At 41.1% G+C, this 27,921-nt stretch overlaps 1 protein-coding gene and 2 long non-coding RNA genes across 3 annotated transcripts; 1 reads left to right on the plus strand and 2 right to left on the minus strand.

Annotated features, from left to right (window-relative positions):
• Positions 1–190: 190 nt before the first annotated feature.
• Positions 191–27,436, plus strand: LOC411209. The gene is made up of 8 exons (XM_026440223.1): positions 191–812; positions 1,569–2,895; positions 4,608–4,751; positions 10,325–10,502; positions 20,610–20,818; positions 23,517–23,608; positions 24,171–24,363; positions 24,885–27,436. The coding sequence occupies exons 2-8, from the start codon at positions 1,950–1,952 to the stop codon at positions 25,163–25,165; spliced, it is 2,043 nt and encodes a 680-aa protein (XP_026296008.1). The 5' UTR covers positions 191–812; positions 1,569–1,949; the 3' UTR covers positions 25,166–27,436.
• LOC107964271 lies at positions 5,858–10,467 on the minus strand. The gene is made up of 2 exons (XR_003304572.1): positions 9,217–10,467; positions 5,858–9,107 (listed from the first exon to the last, which is right to left on the minus strand). It is a non-coding gene; the product is annotated as an uncharacterized LOC107964271 (long non-coding RNA).
• Positions 13,913–15,398, minus strand: LOC725381. The gene is made up of 2 exons (XR_410888.3): positions 15,240–15,398; positions 13,913–14,879 (listed from the first exon to the last, which is right to left on the minus strand). It is a non-coding gene; the product is annotated as an uncharacterized LOC725381 (long non-coding RNA).
• Positions 27,437–27,921: the final 485 nt, after the last annotated feature.

The following is a 27,921-nucleotide window of genomic DNA, read 5'->3' on the forward strand; positions in this document are numbered from 1 at the left end:
AACGTTCGTGTCGTAGCTTCGAATCGTACGCGGTTTAACACGATTTTTTCAGATTCAGAGATATGTGAATTAATTTCGAAATATACATGATTCAAACGGTATTCTTCAACTGGAGTAATAATACTCGTCGAGTGTAGAAAAATTCATAGATAAAATCTTTGATAATAACGCAAACTGTTATTAAGTAAACGTTCATCTACGTTATTATCCTCATCTCGTGTTAAGAATTTTCACAAATCGCATCGTCCACCTTCATCACTGATCGCGAATGGAATATCTGGAATACTGATCTCGATCTCGGAAGGAATCGGCTCGAAAGGGTTTCGACGATGTGCCATTCGTATATAGACGTCTGCCTATCTTACTTTATTTCCCCACTCCTTGAAAGATGAGCGATGGTGGCCCGCAGGAAAATTGAAATGGATCGAATTGATAAAGAGACACGTGCGAAGAGAAAGAAAAGCCCCGGGGACCGTGGGGTAGGTGGGAGGTCGAGCAGGGTGAAATCGCGGTGGCGGGGGGTGAGACGCTCTCTAGGTCTGCACGCTCCAACCCCTCAGTAACGCGGCAACCTCTGCCGTGTTCAGTTCCGCGTGTCCTCCCTCTTCCGTATTCGCGTCGTGCCCTCTCGTGCCCCTTCGCCTTACGACCTCGTGCATACCCCCCCGTCGAGAACCGATTTCCCTCGTCGAATTCGAACGGAGAAAGTAAAGGGTGGAGGAAGAAAAAGAGGAGAGAGCGGCGCGACGATACTTGGTCGCACCGTCGCGATCAACAGGTTAATTCTTCCCAGCCGAAAATCGAAACTATCGGTGAGTTTCCCTCGGGTGTGCTTTCTCGTAATGCAATGTAGAGCAATCGTATCATCAACGTGTATACATTATTCGGATTTTGTTTGAAAGATCGTTTATCGACACGTGTACGATACGAGATGTAAGAATTTTCGAGTGTGGTTAATTAAAGGTTAATTATAGATACAGGTAATTTCGGTTCTACTTTATGTATGTATATATATATGTATGTATCTTGAAGAGATGGTTTCGTGATGCAGCTTGTCGGAAGTATGGTATACCGGTTGCCAATTAATATCGATTTTGGTTACCTGGAAAATTAATTCGCGAGAATGAAGGCGAAAATTCGAACTCGTTATATTAAAGTTATTTATATTCTATCATTATAATTTCCGCGCACCCGAAACCGTTGCTGGAAATAATATGTAATTTCCTCATAGACAAAGTCTTCCTCCCCCGAAAGAAATGAAGGAATGGAAAAATTGTTTCACGGTAGATGGGGGAAAATGAAATTCCTTGGAGAGATTGTTTCTTTTCTCTTCTTTTTCTTTTCATTTCGACACTCGATCGTACGAATCGCGTTAACTAACACTAGTCGTGGATTAATTTCTACGAAAAGGAAAAATGATGTTTTATTTGATAACAGGAAACGTTATCCGTGACAGTATTCATAGTTTCGAATTTTCGTATCTCTTCGCCTTTGCTTTAAACATTTTTTTCTTTCTTTCTTTCGATTCCAATACGCCAATTTCTTCTACAATCGTTCATCGTTTTCAGGCGGTTCCAAAGGGTGATCTCTAATTCTGGCCATCCATGGATAAAATTCCCAAGGACCCCGTTGTCGTCCATCGAAGGAGGCCACTTTTCCATCGAATGATCGCGTCATTGCCTAACATCGGCGCGTGAAAAGCGCGAGAAGAGAAGAGAAGGGAGGGAGGGATAAGTTGGACGCGGAGATGAGAATTCGATCCGCTCCGGAAGATTGGCGCGTTGCTCGGAGGAAACTCGTGGCAATCCGGCACAACAAAGAGTCGAGCGGCGAGGGTTCCTGCATTCTCTCGCTAGATTAAAAGAAAAGAAACGAAAAAGGAAGAAATTGATCGAGAAAGGGAAGAATATCCATTATCCCCCAAGAAGGAAGAATCTTGCGGTAAGAAGATGGCTACGAACAGTCCGGGACAATCGATACACGTGAAATCTCCCCGCAGTCCTCGCCAGCTACCGCAATTACCGCAAATCCCGATCGGCGGCCAGCGAAGCCCCACGCAGTTGTCCGTGGGCAAGTCGCCTGGCACGCCGCTTGTCTTCGAGTTCCCACCCGAGTACTATCCGGAGACGCCCAACACGAATTTCGACTTCGAGCAGTTTGGCCGAGGGTTGAACGAGGCCGAGGCGAGGGGCCAGCAGAGGAGCCCGAGCTACTATCCCCGTCAAGGGGGCAGCAGGAGTCCCAAGAGCCCTAACCCTGACCACCCGGCCCACCCCTCGCCCGGCAGAAAGTCGCCGATATTTCAATTCGTGGCCGAGACCCGCAAGAATCTCGGCAAGACGATGAGCTATCCACCGAGAAGCCCCATCCGATGCGGCGCACCCGGACCGATCCCGTTAAGATCGCCCAGCTCCGCGGGTTTCGCCCCGAAGAAGCCTTTCGAGGGCCATCGTAGGAACACTTGTTTCGGGTTAAATGGATCGAAGAGGGATACCATGGGCGCGTCAACCATGGGCCACGGTTCGCCCAGCCCGAAGCACGAGCGGAAAGAGAAGAAGAGCACGGGCGTGGAGCAACGAGAGGGGAGCAGCGCGGGTTACAAGAACGGGGGCGGATCGAGGGCAGGTTCGGTGGAGGGATCAGGCGACAGTCCGAGCGGGGCGAAGAGGGGAGGCGGCGGAGGTGGGAAGAGGAGCAGTCATTTTAATCGCAGTCAAGGGTGTTTGAACGAGGCTGAGAATAGTCGGAGCGAGAGCCAAGAGGACGTTTACGGGAAGAATGGAAGAAATATCTCGAGGAGGTCGACCAGCGACTTGACCGATATGGGGGACGCCGACACGGAAGTCACCCTGTTGTCCAGCCCAAGAAGAAGAGGATCCATGAAGGGTGGCCTCGGTGAGTGGTTCTTTGGATTTTTCTTTGATCTTTTTTTTTTTTTTTTAATTTTCGTTCCACTTTCGTGGATTTTTTTTTCCTTTGATGAAAAAAAAAAAGAAAAAAGGGGGAAAGAAACTTAATCCACAGGTACGCGTTGGAAATTTATCTTTGATAATAATAATAATAATGATAATAATAATAGGGAAACAAGTTAATAAAGGTTGCGTCGGGATATTAGTTAATTTGGAAAAAGTAGCGCGGAGAGATAATTAACAATATTCGTTGGGTCAAACTAGGTCGATCCGGAGTCCTTGACTCCCACCGTCAAAGGAATCCCCCTCATTTTAAAAGCATTTGCGAAATGTAACGAGCGCGAAAAAGATTCAATTAACGGGGGCTATTGCCGCGCAAAGGAGAGAGAGTTAATTATCGATTCGTTATCGGCGTGGGCGAGTTACGACCGATGAAATCGCAAATTATATTATCCGATTAATGAGATGTATCGTTCCCCGAACGTCTCTAATTATTCGAACGGCGGATCAACCCGCGCGGGACAATACTCCCGCGTGCCGATTAACGAGGGAAGAGGGATCGGCTTAAAATTATTATAACCGATTGCACAATCGATTTCGCGATATTTATCCTCCTCCTCCTCCTCTTCTTCTTCCTTTTTTTTTTTTTTTTTTTAGAACGATACTCCTAATAGACGACAGGATTATCGGTTTTAATTAATCCTCCATCCGTCTCGAACAGATTTCCCTCGAGTTGCCGAGTAACGCGTATAACGAGCCGCGTGCTTTTCCTTTTTCAAATTTTCCCTCCCAATCGAACTCTCGAATTGTCCCGTAATAAAAGAGCAATACGGGTTATCGCGACGCGATATAGAAAAAGAAAAAAAAAAAAAGAAGAGGAAACGAGGTAAATCGGAGGAGACTGTTCGTGAAATCTTGGAAACGTGACGCACGCTTTCGCGTGAAATTATTTCGTCCGGGCGAGAACGCTTGCTCGGCTTCCCGCTTCAAATATCCCATTGTTTCCTAAATCGGAGAGTTTTGTTCCTTATTAATTGCAATCCGAGCGTGGGGACTATAAGCGCACGGATCATAATTATAACGGTTTAAACCCTGCAGCCCGCGAAATTATTCCCTCGAAATTATTTCCGACCGAAAAGTTCCATCCATCCGAACAACTCGCCCTACACGTTTTTCATAATCTATTATTGCGCGGCCTCGTTCCGATTAGACAAGGTAGGACGAGGTAGGAGAGAAAAATCGGCTCGATGCAATCACTTTTCCAGGATCGTCTTACCTCTCCCAATTGAATTCTCGTTTAAAGGTTTTTCGGGATAGAAAAAGCGAGCTTCGCTCCCCTTTCCATCTCCTCCCACGCTTCCTTCCATCCTCTTCTCTCTCTCCCTTTCTTCTCTTCTCTTTTTCAGCCGCCTCCTCGTGTATTTCGACCGGCTAATCCCGTAATCTCGTTCGATCTTTAATCCTGGCGGAATATATATACCGTTCGAATCAAGCACGAAGGCCTTGAATTGGGAAACGAACGCGGTCACGATCGCAGTGAATCGGCATTTCGTTCCACGATGATTAGCGACGCGAGCCCGTCGTGGCTCCCGAATCCCTCGATCGTCAAATCCCTTCGAAGGGATCGTCCCGAAATTCGCTTCCACCGTTTCATCAAATTCTCCTCTCTCTCTCTCTCTTTCTTTCTCTCTCTTGCAGCCTATCTCGCGTCCAGACGTGGCTCCCGCGATAGCCAGTGCTCCAATTTGTCCAACGTCAGCAACGAGAGCGTGGGCCCGTTGAATTTCACAGCGCACCCCCGTGCCAGGCAACGGAGAACTTCTAACTTCTTGGAATTACCCGGTAAGCGAGCATTTTAAATCTTTTTCTTCTTTTTTTAATCACGCGTCACCAAAAATTTCACTCCTTCAACAGAAACAAGGGGTCGAGGTATTGTTGCTGGTATTTTAATCAGGTATTAGGAAAAATTTTATTCAGAATGGAAGGTGAGTTTCGCGTGGGGAATCAGGGTGAGATTCTTCTTTCGTAAAAGTTTCTTCGTAACTCAGCCGCGTGACGATTGAACGATTCAACTGAAACAGGGTCAAGTTATCAACATGAGTATTGTCACCGGTAATTTTTTACTTAGTCAGGTATTAGGAAAAATTTTACTCAGAGTGGTAGATGAAATTTCACGTGAGGAAATCAGAGTGAGATTCTTCTTTCGTAAAAGTTTCTTCGTAACTCAGCCACGATTGAACGATTTAACTGAAACAGGGTCAAGTTATCAACATGAGTATTGTTACCGCTAATATTTTACCTTTTTTTCAAAGGTAAACTTTTTTTTTTTAATTAAGTATTAAAATTTTACTCAAAATGGAAGATGAATTTCACTTCCCATGAGTTTGGGGGGAGATCAGAGAGAGATTGAACGATTCAACAGAAACAGGATCAAGTTATCAACATGAATATTGTTACGAATAATTTTTTATTTTTTTTTCAAAGGTAAACCTTTTCTTTTTTTAATTACATATACGAAAAATTTTACTCAGAATGGAAGATGAAATTTCGCGTAGGGGGATTAGGGTAAGATTGAACGATTCAACAGAAACAGGATCAAGTTATCAACAAGAGTATTGTTACCGGTAATTTTTTACCTTTTTTCAAAGATAAACCTTTTTTTTTTTTAATTAGGTATTACGAAAAATTTTACTCAGAGTAAGTTTCGCGTGGAGAGATCAGGATGAGATTGAACGATCAAGTTATCAACAAGAGTATTGTCACCGATAATTTTTTACCTTTTTTTCTTAATCAGATATCAGGAAAAATTTTACTCGGAGTGGAAGGCGAGTTTGGAGGAAGCGCGTGGGAGGACGAGATTCTTCTTCTTTTCGTAAAAGTTTTTTCGTGACACAGCCGCGTGACGATTGAACGATTCAATGGAAACAGGGTCAAGTTATCAACACGGGTATTGTTACCGGTATTTTTTAATCGCGCCTTGCTGTTTACATTGAAACGTATCGGAAGCGTCGACGACGCAGTACCGCGGCTCGCCCTCGTTTAAACTTTCAATGCACAATTCGAAACGAGGTCTCTCCTCTCCGTCAAACCGAAATAAATGTGCACGCGTGCTCAACTTGATGCATTCGAACGATCCACTCCCTCTCCCCCTCCTCATCTTGACAGAAGAAATCGCTTCCTCCCTTCGCTCTCTGGTTTTTTCTCTTCTTATCGATACCTAAGTGCCGTTCATTCGTCAAAACGTCGCTGTTTAACAGGAAGGGGAAAGAAAAAAGAAAGGGAAGAAAAATGGAAAAAAGTATCCATCCCGTCCCATAGATTTGTTTCCACTTTTCTTAGATACGATCGCGAAAGTTTCGCGTGTTCAACGTCCATTTCACATCGAAAACGTTTCTTTTTTTTCGATCTCGAGAGCAACTTTCCATCGAGGAATCCGTGAATGTCGCCGTAAAGAGAAGGAACGCGAAGAATAGTTTCCTGTCCTCGGTCGCAATGTTTCGCAATGCTGTCTGTCGATTCGCTCATCCTGCAATTTTCTCGACGATGCGCGTCGATATAGCCGTATCAAAGTGGCGGATTACCCTCGAGTATCGAGGAGTAGGTTGGAAATTAATTACGTCGCTGGACAAATACTTTCCGTAAACAAGCTATCGCGACAGGCTTTCTCCTTTTTTTTCCCCCGTGGAGTGATCCGCGGAGACCAGAGCATGCGGTATTAAAACCGGAGATATTAGAAAGCGTTGCTAATTGGCTGTGATTCGCGGAGGGAAAAAAAGGGTGGGAAAACGGATCGATGCGATAACGAATATTTTTTGAATTCTCATTGACTAGAGAGATACAGAAAATCGATGAAAATTATCGGTTTATTGTTAACGTTAATAGTGATAACGGCGCATTCGTTCGGTTTCGAGTTATTTTCTATATTGTCGATGATACATTTTTTCTTTTCTTCTTCTTCTTTTTTTTTTCCAATTTTGAAGCAAATACTTACACAACTATATATATAACTATTCCCCGTAAGACTTTAAAACGCGTATGTTGTCATTCTTTTCTTCCCTTTCTCCCTCTTTCAAATAATAGCGCGAGATTGGATTCGCCATAAAAGAGCAATAATGTAGCGAGGGAGCAGGCTTTCAAATTCCACCGGGTTCTCTCATTTTTCCTCGCCCCCTACAATAGGATTATAACACAGTATATAATAAGGACAATCTTGAGATATAACAGGCGGAGTTCTCCTCTATAAAGGAAAAGTTGTATTATTTAACGCGGTGAATATAGAAGGAAAATATAGGAGATAATATTCGTGAAAAGGGAGGAATCCTTAGATCGGGAACAAAACGTTTCAGTTTCGTTTTCAAAAAGGAAAGAATGACCGAGAAAGTGCACACATATACACACACACAAGATGCAACGGTCAGATACGATACGTTTGCGCGAGTCGTTCTTTGATAGGTTTTGTCGAATACTTTTATCGTTTTTTTTTTCTTCTTCTTTCTCGCGGCACGTGCAATATCGTTTGCAAAAAAAAAAAAAAATGTACCGTATTTTCATTCATTCGCCTGGTAAATATTTCAAGAGTACGAATATCGCAACATTCTTATTTCATCACTTGTCAGATATATATGTTGTGTTGAATTCGATAAAAAAGAAAAATTATTGCAATTTTTTTCATATGCATATTCGCCAAAACGAACACAAAAATTGGTATATCAATCGAGAGTGCAGGAAGAATATATTTTCAATTGTTTATAATAAATCTTTCAATAAATCTTTGCTTTGAAATCTGAACAATCTGATTTTCCAAACGTATTCTATATATATATATATATTGTTAAGAATAAAAGACAATCACTATCTATAAAATAAGATAGTTTGAATTTCACTTTTTCAATAGCTTCAACACTCTCAATAGTTTAACTTTCCAATTTCTTAGCGAAGATTTCTCTTCTTAATTTACGAACGAGTTTCATATTGTTCCAAACTCTTAATAGCAAGTATTCCAGAAACTATTGAAACGCAATGGTAATGGAAACCGCTTCATAAATCATATTTGCGCGCGTCAAGTGTCTTGCGATCGGAAAAGCAGTTGCAAGGATCCTGGCCCCCAAACACGATAACCCATAGTTTTTTGAAAATCATCCTCCATTCGTTCTCTCTAAATCCATCTTAATTACATTTTTTCGTCGAGAATAATTATTGGAAGGAAAATTAATATTCATCGAAAGCAAAAATCAATTAGAATCTAACCTAGATCCTTTGGAGAATCAATCGAGAATTCAATCACGTCTCAATTTCGAGGGAAAAAGTGAAGATCACCAGTGAAGACGAAGATTCACAATATAAACAGCAATGAACTCTTTGGAGGAACAGTTATTTGTTTCAGGCATCTCTTCTCGTTCAAAGTCAACTCGTACTTCAACACACACATATACTCTTCCATCTCGTTGGAAGAGTAAAGAAAGAAGAGTAAGACGGGTCAGATCAGACGCGTTGCATCCAACGTCTCGAAATCCTTTCTTTCATTTATCATTCTCGTATCCATTTAATTATTCACCATTGCTGTTTCTTCGAGAGCGACCCAACCACCGAGTGTTTTTTCGTTAAAATTAAATTATGGATAATTAAATTGTGCGCCAACTATGATTTATCTCCCTTCCTCTTCCTCTCTCTTGTATATCTCGACATTTGCCAAAGTTTTATCCTTTCGTCGAGGATTTCAAGCGAAAGGAAAATCGGACCGAGCTCTCGTCTGATTAATCGAAGAACGTTTCTGTTCCGTCCAAGTCCGGTCTCTGGCATTGAAATTTCCCACGGAATCGACGAAAATTCGCCGTTAATTTCGTCGAGGCGAAGTTGCACCCGCCCTCGTTCGCCGTAATTAGCTACTCGGTCCGGGAGACGAACTTCTTGAGTGCCTCGTCGAGTTGTAACCGCATTAAATGGTGGAGCCAACCTTTGTCGATGCGCCCAAACGCTGCGCGGCCTCCATTTCGAACTTCTGTAGCGTCCTTCTGTGTCAACGAGCCAAGTGTCGCTCGTCGTATCCAACAAAATTGGAATATTGGAGAAAATCGAGAGCAATCGTCCATCTTTCCATCTTTCTTGTCGCCATTCGGTCGACTTGGACCAATTCCGAATACATCGATACGAAGGAGATATAATTCAACAATTTGTAATTCGTTCTATGCTCCTTGAATTCTGTGAAAAAAAAAAGAGAGGAGTTGAGAAATAAAGGGGACGAAAGGGAAGTGAAATTAAGGTAAATACGTATTTGTGGAAATGATTATTGTAAAAATTGTATACGTACGTCGTAATTTATGGAGATGTGATATATATGTGATATATATGTATATAAGTCGGCTGTTTGTGTCAAGTTATAAAGGCGGAGACCCGATGATACTTCGTCGCTGTCGCGTTTCGGAGCGTCTCTTTGAATGCAGGATCACGGGTATCCCTTAAAAACGTCAACTCCCTGTATCGTTTCATATTTCTATAGATTGATATTCAAATATACACGAAACGTGAAATAGATTGCGAAGAGATAGACCGGCTGACAAAATATTGTGCCCGCGCAATATAATAATATTATTGGCCCTGAAGATGATACGTGGATAGGAAAAAGTTTAATAAAATTGTACGCTACAAAAGTTAGTTTTTGAAACTGAAGGGAACGGTTCGGTTGTTTCATTTGTTGAAACCAAACAAAATTTGAGTGAAATTTGCGCACAGAGATAAATCGAATTTTCACGCGAGATTGAGACGAAAAATGGAGTATCATTTTTTCCCTCCCCCTCCGCCTATGTACACGCTGCTCTCTTTGTGTTTCGAGTGTTATATATAAAAAAAAAAAAAGGAAAAAAAAAAGAAAGAAAGAAGCACGTATGGAAATTGACAGGCAGACATAAAAGACGTTGGCTAGTTAGTTGTTGGGACAGGAAATTGGGAAGCCCTCGAAGGCAGAAGCATGGCTGGTGTTCCACGTGTCGCGTCGCTTTGATCACGAGGATCGTTTCGCAATTGGAAAATTTCCAAACCTAAAGAGAGAAAAGGGAGGGAGGGGGAGGAATGAAAAAAAAGAAGAATCGATGAGATAGATAGTTGAACGCGAATCGAAAACGATCCGTTAATATCGTGACAGGCAAATAATTAAAAATTCAAGACGCTTTTCTCTTTCGATCTGTTTGCTCCCTTCGAATCGATCGAATACACGTGCACGATATATTTGTCCTATCAACAAATCGTCGAAGGGAGAATCGTTATTTCGACTAGTTGATTGAAAGATAAATAAATTGAAAAGTTAGAACGTAGATCTGCGAAGAGATATCTATCCAATTAATGGAATGTCCGCGCGTTTATATCTGTTTACGTTGAACTAATAGGTTGGTTTTAATTAACCGTCCATCGATACGTTTCAGTGCCGGATCACATCAGGCCACGAGTGCACAGCCTGCCGGAGAAAGCGTACAATCCGAGAGCGGGGGAGGATCTGTACAGATTGCGGGCATTCAGCATCACCCATAAAGGCGTCGTTAATCGTGGAGATTCGATTATCTCGAGGCGCAGCAGGAGCAATACTTCGGTCAACAGTAGCAGGTAATTAATCCCTGTAAAAGAAAACAAGAAAAAATTAAATACACGTATTTACAAATAAGAAAATTTTAAACATTGAAATCTCTTTGAAAAGATTTTTGAAAAAAAAAATTCGAAACGATAATGATTCGGATTGTGAGAGGAAAGAAATTATAAGAGTTGTACAATGACGATCTATCGCACGATGGATCAACTCGCGTGATTCACAATTTTGGGAATTTGGGAAACCGATAATCGAAACGCGTTCCTCGAACACCGGCATGATTATGCTTCCTACCCTTCGATCGTTTAGAACAATGACAAGCGAAATGTACGTTTCATCGATCACCATCCTCCCCCTGTGTTTAGGGGATGACTTATCGGCTCGACATTTAATTTCAATTTTCAATCCTCTTTTTACACAGTTAATCGCACAACGTTCGTATTTCTATTCTCACTCTTTGTTCGAATTAATCCATATATTGTTTGAATTAAAAATATCCTTCTCTATAACACGAATTTTTTTAAATATCGACGAAAAATTCACAAAAATCAATTACAACGATATTCCTTTATTATCCATTTTTTTCTTTATAAACCACTTCACCAAGATTCCTTATCTAGCAGAAATTAAAGGATTTAACGAAAATTAACGTATAATAATATTCTTTCTCTCTTATTTTAGTTTATTTTCATAATTCATTACCCACTTTATCTTCGATAAAGTGAAAAGTGTCACGAATAACTTGTTGTATATATATATATATATATATATATATATATATATCTTCACGTTCGACAGAACGAGCAGTTTCACTTGGAGAGATCGATCGATATTTCTTCTTTTTTTCTCTTCATTTCAGTTTTTTTCGAAAAATTCACCTTTCCTCCATCGAGGATGGAGCACAAAGGGTGGAACGACGTTTTCGGCGAAACGCGGTGACGCGACGCGACACGTTTTCTCGTTCGTTCGATTCCCTTCGAGTTTCCGTTACGAGAGTCCATAAGTCTTCCCTTCCCTGACAGAGAAGCATCGCTCGTGCCCCATGGGAATGGTGTTTTCGCCCCCTCGGCGAAACCGATTCTCCGGGATAAAAATTTATGACAATCAGGGCTACAGCTCGGTGAAAATTTAATTCGGCCACGATGAACGAACGAAGGAAGGAAGGGGTTGTTTATTTCGGAATCGCGTTTCTCGATGACCAGCCACGATAAGATTATCGGGTTTTGCCTCGCGATAAAAACGAATCGATCGTGCTTTCGAACGTCTATTTTTCTTCTCCCCCTCACTTTTTTCCCCTCCCTCTTCTTCCAAGTTTTCTAAGCACGGCGCTATTTTGATTATGCCAAACTAGCGGGTGAAATTGTGTTTATACGTTCGTATGAATAATTTAACGGGTTGCGAGTTATCGTATTTTTCCGGGACGAGGGAAAAGTAAGTCGTTCCTGTAAAGAGATAAATTTCAAGGAGGAACTTGGAATGTGACGTAGTTGACGTATATATATATATATATATATATATAGAACATTTATTTTCCAATATCGTTCGAAAAATGAATGTCCAACTTTCATTCATGTAGGAGGTGGGAAAACAAAGGAGGAAGTTTATAGAAGAACAAAAAGATGATGTGGAATGAAATCTAGTTGATAGATATCCGGCGAGAGATTATAAGCCATCCTGTATAAATAAAGATTACGTTGGTTGGAAGAAATTATCTATGCGTTCCGTGTACATAATAACTTCGTTCACCTGATTTATCTTCTTAAAAAAAAAAGGAAAAAAAAAAAAAAGAACAAAATATAAAAAAATTACTCTTCACGGAAGCTCTTCGTTCGACGTCGGTGGAAATTTGTACACGTAGGTCGATATTTTTTTTACGAATTACGAAAACGCTGATGAAAATTTCTGATTTTACATTACCGACCGAGATTAAAAGTTGCGAGTCATTAACGAGTATATTTCGTAAAAGCGAAGGAATCGAATTAAAATTTTATATTTATTCCGGGTAGAAAAATCGCTCGGGCGTAGTAGACGTAGAAAAGTTTTCCAAATTTTTGCCCGCTACATTTGCACAACTCGGCGGAATAAAACTAATTTTAAGATTCTCTAAATTTCTATCTTTCGATTGCCAACTATCGATTGCCAACTTTCTATTTTCATTCGATAACTTTTCACGGTTCGCATCGTGAAAATTCATTATCTTAAAAATTTGGAAGGTAACATTTTTTTTCCACGGCGCGAGCATTCACCACTCGGTTTCGAAACTGTCATAAAACCCGAAGGGAAACTTGGCAACTTGTAAAACTTTCACTCGCGCGTCCCTCGCGCGTCCCTCTTGGGAACAGCACTTAATTTCGGCACCGGAATGGATTCCAGTGAATTCCGCCTACGGTTAACTCGGCGCTTTATATCGTACGTTTTATCAAATTGCTTTCGAAAGATTTCATTCCGGATCGAGTCGATAAGAAAAATTAATTTCGCTACACAATTTCGTTTTCACTTTAATCCCCCGCCCCGTGAATCGTGAATCAATGCCAGTCAACGTTTCGTTTAGCGTAGGTTTCTCTCTCGTTCAACAAGTTCATTTTTCTCTCTTCCAAGATTTTTTCCCTCCCAGATCTTACCCCCCTCCTTCTCGTTTCTTCAAACGAGAGATTCCTCCACTCTCTTCCTCCCGTCCTTTTTTTTCACGTCTGAAAAAAATCATTTATAAATCTTCACATCTCTCCTCTCCCTTCCCCACCTCTCGCTTAATAAACGCTCCTCTGTTCCTCTCGATCTTCCATACAATTTATTCGCTCCAGGTGAGCGGCAACCTACTTCTTTGCTCGCGAGACTGGATCAACAACAACTTTATTTCTTCGCGAAAAATCTTGTTGTTCATCTCTCAGCGGAATACGAAAGTATCTTTTATCGGTTCAAAGAATTTTGCGAATTCACTCTTTCGTGGCTCAAAGCGTTCTATTTTTGATTCGACCAAATTTTTCTTCGTTTCTTCGCGACGAAGAGATCGACGATGAATGGATCGTTAAAGGAAAATCGTTTGTCCCTTTTCATTTCACATTTAATTGGATTCAATGTTCGCAGTTTGAACTATCGGTCGTCCCTGACTTTTTTCATGACTTCGAACGATGATATTTTTTCCTGCGGTCGAAGCGTGGCAAGGCAAAGGTTAAGGCCGACGCGAGTATTATAAACCAGTGTCATTTCACGAAATTATTCTAGCATCGCAATGATCGATCGTTTAAACTTGAAAGAAGTAAAAAGAAGAAGAAGAAGAAAAGAATTTGAGAAAAAGAATGAGATCGTTGAACGAATTTTCAACAATATTTCCTCCTTTTGTCTTTAAATCATTCGAATAACGAGCCGCAATCACGTTGCTATTCTGCAACGCGACAATGGGGAAGGATAAGAGAGATTGAACGAACCCAGAGAACAATATCTTAGAAACTTTATTATACAAAGATAACCGAAAGTTCACAATGAAGTGTGGGATCGCGAGACGTGACAATGACGTAGAGGCTTAAACAGGCATTTAAAAGAGGATCAGGGGGACCTTCGTGGAGGATCCTTGGGAGAAAAGGATGGGGCGAGTCGTTATTTGGCGATGAACCACGCCGATTGGAGGAGAGCCAGAGCTCGCGTTCCTTCCTTTTCCTCTTCTTCTTTTTTCTTTTTCTTTTTCTTTTTTTTTTCATTATCACTCGTAGCAACTGAAGAAGGGAGCGGTTTATTTCTGAAACCCGTCGTCCCATCCACACTTTGACCCCGTCGATCGGCCATTCCATGACTCGACTCGACGTATCCTTCCTCCATTATTCTCCAAAAATATTCCTCGAACGTTCACCTCTTCGTGACGCAACTTCTTCCTTCCCAACTCCTCCTCGCGTTGAATCAACATGCGGAGCAGAGTTTCCACCCGCTTTCTAACCGCATTTCCCTTTGAATCCGACAGAAGCATCTGACAGGAACCAAACCACACGTTTCCACACGTTTCTCGGCTATTCCAGTCTCGAATCCTCGAAAACTCGAAGCGTTGGAGCGGCAGATTTTCAACAAGATGCTCGAGTCGACTCGAGATTTATCGCGTCTCGACTCTCCTCTGTGCGATTTCCAAAAAAAAAAAAAAAAATAAAAAGATAAGGATACGTTGTTGTATGCGGAATTGGATTCGGCGTGGATTTCGTGGTGGATCGATTAGTCGCTGTACTCGATCGTCTCCTCGTACTCCATCGATTGATGAGACCTGGTCGAGGACGAAGTCACGGATTTGATCGACGTCGACGACTCGACTACGGATTTCGTTTGCACGCTCTCCACGGATTTCATCGTCGCCACGGATTTTGATTCCGCTGTGATGTTCATCGACTGCTCCACGAGACTGCCCGCGTTCTCGTTCACTATATGGACGCAAGCAACGTTAATAATTAGAAAATCAAGCTTAGTAGAGAAATTTGAATAAAGAAACCGATCTAATGGGAATTTTTTCCTTATATTTTCGTTCGAAAGTATATATGAATCTGTGTTGAAAATTAAAAAAAAAATATCAAAGTATGACGAATCAATACAGCTAAATAAAAAACGAATAATTCAAAGTATAAAATTCTTGCGTGACTAATAATCAAAAGAAAAATTCCGATAGAACAAAATTCTATGAAAGACGAAGAACAAAGACGTTTCTCGAAAGGGAAAGGATTTAAATTCAAAATCGGATTTATCGAGTTATTAAATTCTATCGAAATCGTGTTAGCACCACGCACCTTTGGCGATCTCCATCGTCGAGATGAAAAGAAAAGAAAAGACTCTTGTGTCCTCTTGTCCTTTCGCCGAAGAAACGGACGACTCGAGATCGAACTCGCGAATGGACCCAACAACTCGCGGAGCTTTGGGTTATTCTAAACCCGACCGATCGGATGGAGAGGGAAAGCCCGCGATCACGTGGCGAGGTGAGGATGCACGAGCGGCAGGGGGGAGAGGACGAGGGCGTGAAAACGTTTGGCGTGTTTCACGGCATTTACGAGGTGGCGGTGAGGAATATTCGTGGAATTTCCGAATGGCTCGCCGCGTATGCGTCTATCTGTCCCTGAGTCAATGTTCTTCCGTGACGCGACGTGTCTAGCTTATCGTTACTCATCGCCGTTGATTTTCTGTATGTGGCCAACAGCCACGCACAGACAGCCTCGTGCAACTGATTTAGAACGATTCGAACGGATGCAAAGATTTTTGATTCTCTTTTGTCGAGTTCCTAGATCGTATCCTATCGGTTGAAAGATTATTAAGAGAACGTGTACGTAAGCGAGATGATATATATAGAGGAGGCATAATGCTTTGTCTTCTAAGGAAACTTGTTGGACGAGATCAAACGAATCGTGGAACGGTTACAACAAGTGATTTATGCAATTTTTCTTTAGATCTATTTCCTAGACGCTTGAGATAAATTCCAACTGGGCATCGATTCAAAAATCAATCGGGAAGGGGAGGAAAAAAAAAGAGTTTTCATTGAATCTCGGTTGACTCATGCTCTTTACGAGCAGAAAATGTTCACAAATCTGTCGGATTACTTGAATCACGCTGACACAACGGAGAAACAGTTGTTTACATCGGGAGTTGTTGAATATTCGCCAGGTTTTCGTGAAATCTGGTTTCGTGAATCTTCTTTGTGTCTAATCGAATCGATTCGTTTTAGAAAACGGATTAAATTTAAAAGGCTTGCTTTTCCAGGCTTGCTCAGATGAGTAAGAATCGATCGCGAGAATCATCCGTTTCCTGGTTACGTAGAGTAGATGAATAGCAGTCGATGATTCAGAAACGATGCGATATCGAGTCGAGTTTTAATAATAATGGATGCAGTCCAAAAAACCGTATCGCGCACCCAACAAGCGAATAAAGCGTGGTGATAATTGTCACCCAACGTCGAATTTATCTCGATTAATCGTTCGAAAATTTTGACACTTTCGAATTTCTTAATTATCGTACACACGAGGCGTCATCCATATTGGCAAACCGATCTCCGAATGCTAGAATAGTAACTTTTATTTATATTTGTTGTAACAAAATGTGAGTAAGGTTGCGCTATTTCTACGCAATTTAACGAGCTCGTTCAAGGTGACTCTCGTTTTGCAAAATTTCGATCGAAGATCGAATAAAATGTTCGTGATAAATGACTTCCCGTCGTCATCAGAAATACAGGAATGAATTTCTAGCGGCGAAACATCTATATTTGTAACAATTTACAGGAAAATTAAAGATAATAAAGATTTCTCGCAATTATTATTCCCGACTTGACATTCATACTAAGCGAGAAAAATATTAAATAAATTACAATATCTTCCTATATTTATCGTATTTCGATTTATTCTACTACTCCTTGATTTTTTTAAATTTTTATAATGCACGTTATATATATATATATATATATATATATTGACGAGTTATAGCTTCCTTTAGATTTGACGAGTTGGTTCTCTCGAAACTTCGTAATAGCCGAAAATAGTGACGGGTTAGTTTGTGGGCCGCATTAGAGTTAGAGGACCGAGAGCGATCCCACAGGGAACGAGCCCGGGAAAATAAGTTTCACGCAGGGAGGTCGGTTCCGCGTGGATCGGGCGAAAACTTTTCCGTGGCAAGTCCTCTCCTCTACCTCATCAACCTTTTACGAAACAGCTAACTCTTCGAATTTATGTTTCCTTCTTGTGGTAATGCGTTATCAGTTCACGAGAACCAATTCCGTTATATAAGAAATATCATCGACGATGAAAATCGAAGATCCATCACGATTATAGAACAAAGGTGATATTTCCATGAATTTGAACGAATCGGTTTGGAAAATCTATCCGACAAAAATTTGCATCGTTTTCGAAAGAAAGAAATTCTACCTGACTTTCCAAGCTATTTGAACTCCATTCTTTCAAATTCGTCTAAATATTCGTCTCCGTTAACGCAGCATTCACGACAGAATGTCAATCGATACGAATGATTAATCCCGTCCTCGTTTTAATGCATACAAATTCACAATTTTCCTCGAGCAATTTCACTGACTGTGAAAAGTGTGATTGTTCCTCGAAAAAGGAGATAGAGAAATAACCTCTCCTTTCGAATCGAAACTTGACTTGTTATCCATACAGATTTTCGATCGAATTTTTCTCCCTCGCTTTCGTTATCGATCGTTACGCGAGTCGTTACGTCGAAGATACGAAGAGATCGCATACGTCACTCTTCGCTCTCTTCGAATAGACGATGTCTAAATATTTGCACCGGATTTTTCGTTTTCTCGCCGGATACCTCTCCCTTTCTCGCCCCCTCCGTTTATATATAACCTCTTCACCGCCATCTTGGTGCAAGTAAACGGTTGCACACGTGTCACGCGTGGACGAGGAATGCACGATCTCTGCATTGTTCTTGGCCTCGAGAACGCAACGCGTATCTCGAGAGTTTCGAGAGGAAACTGAAAATGGAAAAGAATTAGCAATTGGAAATGATTCGTCGAATTAATCGAGTGTTTCAAATTTAATTCCTGTTCGAAATTATTTATTAGCTACAAGAATGTTTCGAATCTCGAAAGTTTGAAGTATAGAGAAAGAGAGATGGACGAGGAAGGCGTACGAAGGCGGTTTCATCGAAGAGGAAAGGTGGTATCCAGACGGATGGACGGATATATAATACCGGATATTAACCATCGATGGTATAAATAAGCACCGATTATCGTCCGATATGCCGACTTTATTGGAATTCTAAATATTGCCACGGACAAAAGCGGATGCTTTTCTATCGACACGCTAGGAATCGTTGGCGCGGAACATGTTTCATTTGTCGCCCGCTTTTCAATTAATGCGTTCACGCTGCTTTTAAATTCGCTACTACGCTCCGCCACTAATAAATTACATTTCCATTTTACCGTTCCGATCATTCGTGTTATTCGCTCGCCCAGCTCCCCCCTCCCTCCCTCTGTCGCGGTGTATCACGGAGTCCACGGATCGATTCGAATTTTTGCTTCCCTCCCCCCCCGAATAAATAAAATTCCTGCCAATTCCTTTCCACCCCTCGCGTAAAAATCGAATCGCGGGCTTCGAAATTCGGGCTGCACGCAACCCGGGATCACCAATCAAACAGCAACTGAAACAGAAGAGGATATATATTCACGGAGAGATATTCGAGCTGCTCCTTTCCACGCGTCCCACTTTGTGTCCAACATTATGCACGTAAATTTGATTAGTTGCCCAGGCACGCGATCGATAAGAGCTTGCGGCGAGACACCGGCGACCGATCGGAGGAAAAGTTGGCTTTTGCTCGCCTCGATTCGTTCGAACCAGCGAAGAAACGAAAGAAAGAAGAAGGAGAAGAAAGGGAGAGGAAAGATGTATTGTCTTTTGTCAGGTTCAGTTCCGTTTGGAACGGAGAGCGTTTCATAATTTCAAGAGAATTGTAATTCTCACGTATTTGTCTCGCTCGTCGACACCAACCGTCACCGACACTGTATTTCTCCGATTGTGCTTGGGGGGGATTTTTTTTAAATAGAAACAATTTTCTGAACTGGAAGGAAAATACCAAAAAAAAAAAAAAAAAAAAAGCTAGGATTAATTTTTGATTCCGCGTACATGTAAAAATACGTGGCAACAGGAAAACAATGCGCAAAATCCGTAACACGGGGAATCGGTGGAACAATTTGCCCGTCCGAGTTAGTTTTATTTTTCAGCGAACGCGTGCGCAGCGATGAATCGGGCGAGTTCCGGCATCGGCGGCGATTTTGTTCACCGAGCCGGATCCGATCCCGTCGCTTCTTTTCGTCTCGTTGAACGACCACCGACAGCCAATCGACCGCCCGCCTCTTCGAAAACTTGTCCGGATTTACGTAATGTCTCGTGTAACGTTCCGCTGACTCGTCGGAAATCCAATCGAATCGGATGGAATCGAATCCACCACCGATCTCTGAACCGTCTGAAGATCGAGAGCTTTCGGTCCATTAACCTTTCGCTTTTCTCTCTTCCTTTTTTCTCCCTCCTCATCGGGATACAATTACACGAGATGTACTCTTTTTTCTCCCCGTTTCTAAATAACGATAATAATGGGAGAAAAAGGGGAACGGAAATCTCTCTGCCCATCTTCCCCGTCAAATTCCACGATTCTTATTTTCGTGGTCCCGCCCCGCCGTTCCGGATGACCTGGTTCTCGACCAAGTAGCAGCAGTACGCAATTCGGCAGAAAAATCCGGGAAACGCACAACGATCCTCGTTGCGCGCAAGATTCCTCGAAATTCGCGCGCTATTTATAACGATCCGTATTTTTCTCTATCGAAATCACGCCAAGTATGCGACCCCATCGGTAACTCGCGATTGCCAAAAACTTTTGTCACCTTTCCCGAAATCCCTCGTGTCGAACCTCGTATCGTTGCGTCACTCAAACAATAAATGCAAATTCGAGGAAGCGCCCTTCATTCCCTCGTTTAATATTTTGATAAACAATCGACGACGCAATTTTCGATGAAAATTGAAACGAAGAGGGAAGACCGAGACAATGAGTATATTTCGTACGCATGTGTTTCTCGTACGGGAAGGCGAGTTCCTCTCCATCCGCTTCCCTCCCTTTCCTCCTCCAGAAACCAGAGAGTTTGATTTCACATCAGCGGGGGGATAATAGGATTATTGCGCAAGCATCGATTGCTGCAGCTGAAAGTTATTTATGTATGCAACAAAATATCAAATGTATCGCGTTTGACGAGGAATAACGCTGTAATCCATTTCCACGGGAATAAATCTCGCTAATAGGATCTTCCCACTTCGAGTCGTACGCGATACTTGAACGATAAACTAATTCCGTGGACGTTATTAACTCGAAGGGAAGGATCTAATTATAGATCGATAATGGAAGGGTTCGATTTTGAAAATTTGCATACATATATATATACATAAACGCACCTTTCTTTCTCTCTCGTGAAAACTCGTATCCAGATCGACTCTCTCCATCCCTCTTTTTTTTCATCTTCTTCTTCTTTTTCTAATCCGAGTCATCCACCCGGTTGAAATTGCTTTGACGTTCAATCGATTCTCCACGCGTTTCTTCACACGTATCGCGAATTAAATCGTGGCGATGTGTTAGAATTTCGGAAGAAAATTTCCTCTTTCCTGTTTTTCCAGAAATAGCAATGTCTCGGGTGAAAGATCGCCGTTCGAAGGCTCCTGTTGCAGCGGGCAAGGCGTCGGCGCGGATAGCACGGAGAGCGAAGAAATGGAGGAGGTGTCGAAATATCGGGTGGTGCTGCTCGGCGATTCCGGAGTCGGGAAAACGGCCCTCGTCTCCCAATTCATGACCAGCGAGTACATAAACACGTATGACGCCAGTTTAGGTAAGCTTTAGATGCATCTGATCGACGCATAAAATTTTAAATATACTCTCTTTCGTTTACTTTTTTATCATTACATTATCAGGAGAATCTCGATTAAAATTTGTACAGATTCTAGTGGAGAGGTAGAAAGAGAATTTCTTATTTTCCCAATTTTCTTTTTCTCTCTTTTTTCTTTAAGCAACGAGATCTCGAAACGAATTGTATTTTTCCAGTGGGATATTCATTTGCATAGTGGGTTCACAGAGTTATGGCCAATTCACAGGAGATTTAGCCTAATTTTTGCCTAATTATGTTGCTCTCTTCACGATTTCTGTTCACTGTTCGCGTTTCGTGCTCTCGTTCCGTTCGACACGGATTCGAACTCCGCCTTCCTAAATGGAAGAATTTAATGACTCGAGGAGTGGAAGATGACCGAGATAAAAAAAAAGGAAGAAAAAAAGCAGAGATGCCGTGAAATTTACCAGGTGTTTGTTGACAGGTGTGTTTTCTGATAATTCTGAATAATCCCAGTTTGTAAGTTTCACAACACAAGTTACAAAATTTCCATATCGTATGCCTGGTCACGAGCTGGATTATTAGGGGATTAAACATAATGTTCTAGAGACCTAGTTATTATTATTATTATTATTATTATTATTATTAAAAATTTCTCTCGATATTCTTCAAAATTTCTTCTCTCGTAATATTATTCCACGATTTTGTAGAAAATTATTAGTTTCTAATAAACGGAAACGCGTTTGTTATCTCGAGAAATTTATACGCGATATATTTGCTATCTGCTTGGATTCGATATTTTATTCGACAATGGAACCTTTCTCCTGTTTACGTGTAACGAAGACAGGAGAGGTCCTATTCAAACTGGTTGAGAGAGGCGGTGATACAAATCCAGGATGCTCGATGCATCCCCGGTTTTAAACGAGTTTCGCGGTTACGTCGAACGTTAATTATAAACGCACGCGTGAGATCACAAGGGAGAAGGTATAACGAACATTTCGTTACTCCGCTACTCCATAACCATTTTTTAACGGATTCATCTCGCGTCCTCTCCCCGTCCTTACAATTTCACCCGGCCGCGATCGCGGCCGAGGCCGTGGAATTTAATCCTCGCGTTTAATTAACACGCCCGTGACTTCCATTCGCCACCAGATTGCTATCGCGTTATCTCTTTGTTATCTTCCTTTCTTGAACTCCTCTCTTTCTCTCTCTCTTCAACTCGATCCACGATAAAGATCTAATCTAATCTATCTTCTCGACGAGTAGAAATTTCTATGTTTGATTTTTCATAATCGTAGGATTATCCTAGATCCATCGAATCGAAAGTTTTGATTTTCGAGAAAGATTTCGATAAAAAAAAAGAAAGATATCGAAAAGTTTCGAAGAATACTTTTGATCTATTTCCACTCGTTGATTTTTAATTCTCGAGATCTCGATCCTCGCGGCACATTCTCGCCGGAGTTATCGATCCCCAAGTTCATTGTGTATCAGGCAGGAAACTCTGGTTCACGATTTCCCCAAGCAAAGCTCAGTTTCCGGTTAAAACGAACACGATCCGCGCAGCATGCGATAATGGCGGTTTCATGTAACCCTGCCAATGTAGATCGTTAACGTTCCTCCTCTCTATGATTGTACACCCACCTGTCGAAGCTGTCTCGCTTATTACAGGACAATTATTGCCCGACACGATGCGCGACGATACTCAACTTCCGCCACGTTCTTCGCGTGTTTGCCTTTTCAACGCGATCGATCGATTCGACGCCTCGAAAAAAAAAAAGAAAGAAAAACTATCGCGCCACGATTTATTCACATCGATCGAGCACAATTTACGATAAAGATAGTTGAACCGAATTTCATATCGAGTTTTATATCATATATCGTTAAGTAAATAAATCGCGACAATAAAAACAAGCATTGCACGAATAAATAAATCATTAAATTCCGAGCGAAACGAGATATTAAATTTTCATGTTAATATTAATATATCGAAATTTTGCCCAAGTACTATATTCGATATATATACACGTTAAAAGACGAACCATCCCTTTTATCCTCGTGATAAAAAAGCACAAAGAGTATCTTAAAGAGGAACAAAGAGTTGAGAGCAAAGTTGCATAATCGTATCTATAAATCCGGTCGCGTTAAAAAGTTAAGGGAAATCGAACTTGCAATTCGATTACCAATTATTCCGAACGAAAATTCCAAATTGGCGTGCACGCTGCTTGTTAACCTTGAGAATTGTTACAAGTTGCCTGTCATTACGTTAAGTGGGCATTACATCTGCGGGAATACAACACGCTCGCCTCGTTATATCCCGTTTCAATCTTTTTTACTTTTCCGCTGGAAATTCAATCCCTCCCTCGTATATATACATATACATATACATCCCTTCGCGGATACAAGTTCATGGTTTTCATTTAAAACCTTTATCCGAGTCGAGCTGCGCTCGACAACGAGACAGACTACGTCGCGAGTTCGTCTTCGCACAATGCTTCCGTTTTATCATCGATGAGTCTCTCCCCGCCTTCCCGCCTTTAATTCCTCGAAACGTATTAAAGCAAGTTTTAATTAAATCTCGAGAGGAATTTATATATATATATATATATCTTTCTTCCTCTCCTCCCCTTTATAATTCTCGTTTCAGCGCTACTTGTTATTGCGCACACGCATTTTATTGTTTATCGAATTATGCATTGACCGACAGATGACGAGTTCGGCGAGAAGACGGTGTCAATTTTGTTGGACGGCGAGGAGTCAGAAATGGTGTTTATCGATCATCCGCACGTGGAGATGAGCGTAAGTACCATTCCCGGTTTCGAAACGAGCTTATACGCCCACGTGTGCTCGTGCCACGCCACCAGATTTCACTAAAATTTCTATAAAACGCAATTTTGCGCCATGGGCGGGGAAGGGGTTAGGGTTGAAAGGTAAAAAGTTACAAAATACGAGAGAGGAGGGAGGATGGAAATAAATATAATAACTCGAACTCGGGGGAAACTTGTGTCGAAGAAGGGGAAACGAACTTTTTAAATAAATGGTATTTCAGTTAATTTGACGGTTAATTAGCGAAAATAGAGGTGGCCGACACATTCACCCGTTTCGCGGGTGAATTTCTTTTCTCGTGGGACGGGAATATGTTTAATTAATTTATTATGTAAACACGTTCCTTTAAACGCGTTTTTCCTTTTTTTTTTTTTTTTTGGAAATGATATTGAACGAATGAATTAAAAAAAAAGAAAAAAAGAAGACCTTGGACTTTGGGATCTTATGGTCGGAGAGAGAGGGCGAGAGAGAGGTTTTAGAGAATTGTCCTACGATCGTTTTTTTTTTTTTTTTTTTTTACGAATTTTTTGCGTAGGTCGAGAATTCTTTGTCCACCTACGAGCCGCACGCCTGCATCGTTGTGTATTCTACTGTGTCTCGCACGAGTTTCCAGGTCGCCGAGGAGATTTTAAACTATCTGTGGAGGGAGCATTACACGCAAGAACGATCCGTGATCGTGGTCGGCAACAAATCAGACCTTGCGAGAAGTCGAACGATCACGGCCAACGGTAAGGGTAAACGTATTTTTTAGGCAAAATATTTTCAATGATCACGCGGGAATTTCAATATATTTCTCTTGCGTGGAAACAGTTTACAGAGAGTATACAATTTTCAGACAAATCGATGTGCAAACGTAGATATATCCCTTGAATTCTTAGAGAAATTAAAAAAAAATATGTATATCTGTTCGAATCTCGATTATCTCGAGAAATCATTTCATTTTCTCATCAATTTCTCTTCATTTTAATTTTTCGAATCGGATAAATGTAAAATATTTTTAATTCAAATTAAATTTTTTTCTCGAGAATGCTTTAAATTCGATGTTGGATTTTTCAGAAATGTCAATTCCTTTCCTCTCTTCGAGGTCAAACAAAAATTCTTTTTCCTTTCCAAACTTTTCGAACTTTTACAATATTCAATAGGAAAGATGTATGAGAACTGTTTTTGAAAATTGGAAAGACAAAAGTTCTCGATACAAGTAAAAATATTGAGGGACGGTGAGGGAATCACGGTTGGTTTTGTTTCAAAGAGGGTAAGCAGTTGGCGGCATCGAGGGAGTGCAAATTCATCGAGACGTCCAGCGGTATCCAGCACAATGTGGACGAGCTATTGGTAGGCGTGCTCAAGCAGATCCGGCTTCGGGAGAATCGTGACAAGAAGCTGAAACGGCAGGGTAGCAAGAGGAGGATACTGTCGAAGCTGCACGGTAGTAAGACGGCGCTCAGCCTGAATCTCGCCAGGGAGATATTGAACAAGATGTGCTTGAACGACAGCAAGAGCAAAAGCTGTGAGAATCTGCACGTGTTGTAAGGGAGAGATAATAGCGATTAGACCGATCGATATTTCAATTCGTTTCCTAATGGATCGCGCGAATGGAAGGGAAGAGGCGGGGAAAAAAAACTTTGGTTGAACGGTGGAACGTTTTTAGTCGATGAAAAATCGACTAATTTGAAAGAAACTGTGCTGCGGCCAAGTATCGATCAACGAAACATCGACATTACATTAATGGAAATGTTGCATCCTCGAGATCGGGGTTTCGGGGATTTAAGAGGATTTTTATTAAAATCGTTCGAGCTAATGGATGGTAGGAGGGATGGAGGGGTTTGAATTGAACCGTGTACACAAAAAAATCGGGTTTTTCCGCGGATATCGATTTCCAGCCACGTTTTTACTCTCATAACGAATTCAGGAGCCTATGCGTGCCACGTCCAGATCCACGCGCAAACAAGAAAACTTTCACCAATCCCTCTCTGATCGAATAATATTCGCTTGGCTCCGGAATCGTGCCAACCGAGTGGATAACCCGTTTCTAAAAAAATTGAAGAAAATTGGCGAACGAATTCCACCCGAATTTCCAATAATTTACCGATCGATATTTCTTCATAGTAACAATTATTTATCGAATTTATCGAATTTTTAATTTGAACTCTGCAACATTGGAGTTGAAACAATGTTAAACGTCAGATAAACGAACGATTTGACGAAAAAATCGTCTCAAGAATCTTTCTGATCGATTAAAAAGAATTGTTCGTTCGTTTCGCAAATTTTTATCGAATTAGAATCGAAGACGAATGGGACGAGAAATTAATCGTGGAAGCAGAAATAAATTTGGCGCGTCCCGTGCGCGATTCGATTATTTATTAGGACTTAATGAGTAACACGTGTCCTCGTATCTCGTGTTGCAACCGGTCCTTCTGTTGTGACGCTGGCTTTATATACTGGGTGATTCCTCGCGAAAACGATCGATACGCTTGCCCCACAAGTTGGGGGAGGGAGAGGGAAAAGTACCGAAGCACGGCATTTTATGGGCTGGAAGGTGTTAAAAGAACTTCAAGGTTTATTACTTGCACTTTCTCTCTATGTCTTTCGGAATAAACTTTATCGATCGCAATCTTTCCTTTTCGTTTCTAATTAAAAAAAAAAACACGCACACACACACGTGGATGTATCTCTCATTCTCTCGAAATTGAAATTTCAAAGAAAAATTTCGCGTTTTATATGATTGAAAATTTGCACGGATGTGATGTGATTCGAGGTGATTCGTGAAACGTCAATCGCGTTTTCCGTTTCACATTGTGGAGATTCGTGGAGAATTCCTGAGCGGAGTTAAAGAGAGGAGAAGAATGAATTTTCCGATAATTGCGGTTACGCAGTCCCGATTAAACGATTTCTATTAACGGAGATAAAAACGGGCGGATCGTAGTCTGCTTTCGAAACGAATTGATTCCCGTCAAAGCGAAACTTATCCACGGAATCGTTCCTCGTCTGGCTCGATTTTCAAAGCGATTACGTTTGCCAAGAGATCGAGACTTTACGCGTGATCCATGATTAATTAAATTAGCTGGATAAGTGGAAAAAAGAAAAAGAAAAAAGACAAAGATGCTCTTCCGTAAATGGCGGCAAACTTTGAAATATTGAAATTTCGCTTTGAGAACAGAATCGAAGTATCTAGTTCATCTAACTGGACGCTGGTTTCGTCCAATTCGAGCGACGCTGGACGTCCAAAACGTTTCTTATTATTACACGAAATTATGTATATGTATATATTAAGGTAATATTAATAGTTAAATGATTATATATATATATATATGGAATAAGTTGTTTTCCAAGAATTCCTATCATTCTGGAAGTCTTGACTCGAGAAATTCTTGTAATTTTCCGCGATTAAAAATAGAGGGCAGCTTTGATCAAAAATAAATTTAGCGGGTGATCCATCTTCGATATATTTTTAATTTGTCTTCCACGATCGAGGAAGACGCGCGTTCGACTTCCATTCCGTTTCCCCTCCCACGAAAAACAAAGATGGTTTGGCCGCGAAAACTGGTGTCACGTGTTTAGAAAAGTATCGTCGAAACGAAAAAGAAAAAGAAAAAGAAAAAGAAAAAAAAAAAAGAAAAATTTCAAATCGAGTAGGGACGGCCTAAAAACGTACAAGGCGGATGGAGAAGAATATTCCTTCCGTCGGTATATGTGCATGTAAACTTACTGTATCATTGTATTATTAATGTTTATTATTTTGATAGAAGGCCAGTTGATTATCAATAACGATCGAAAATTGCAACAATTTTCGCAATAATGTGTTACAAGTATTCGTAAGTTAGATAAGCGCTTCACATATCGATCAGCGGCTTGTGTATGGTAGAAACAATCGATTACTCGTATTTAATCGTTAGACATTTGCACGCCATAGTTGTCACAGTTCTCCCTTTCCTCCTCATAGAGTTTCGTAAATAAGAATTTGTAAACGATTAAAATATTTTCTGAATCATAGGTATGCGTTGACAGAACTCGATTACGATCTATTATACGGATGTCGTTAATCGTGGATGCCTCACAGTTACGTGAATATCTATGAATGAAAGGCTGGTCTATTTTTATATATGCGTAATCTCGTCCGATACTTTTTATTATACGGTCTGTCATTCACACGATCGATGTTTTTTCTACTCTGAATGAACGATTCCACGTATGCGAGAAAATCGTGCAGGGAACGAATCTATTCTATTCTTCTCTTTTCTCCTACCTTTTTCTTCTTCTTCTTTCCTTTTTTTGGAGATGGATTAAAT

The sequence above is a fragment of the Apis mellifera genome, linkage group LG4 (assembly GCF_003254395.2).
Source record: "Apis mellifera strain DH4 linkage group LG4, Amel_HAv3.1, whole genome shotgun sequence".
NCBI lineage: Eukaryota > Metazoa > Arthropoda > Insecta > Hymenoptera > Apidae > Apis > Apis mellifera.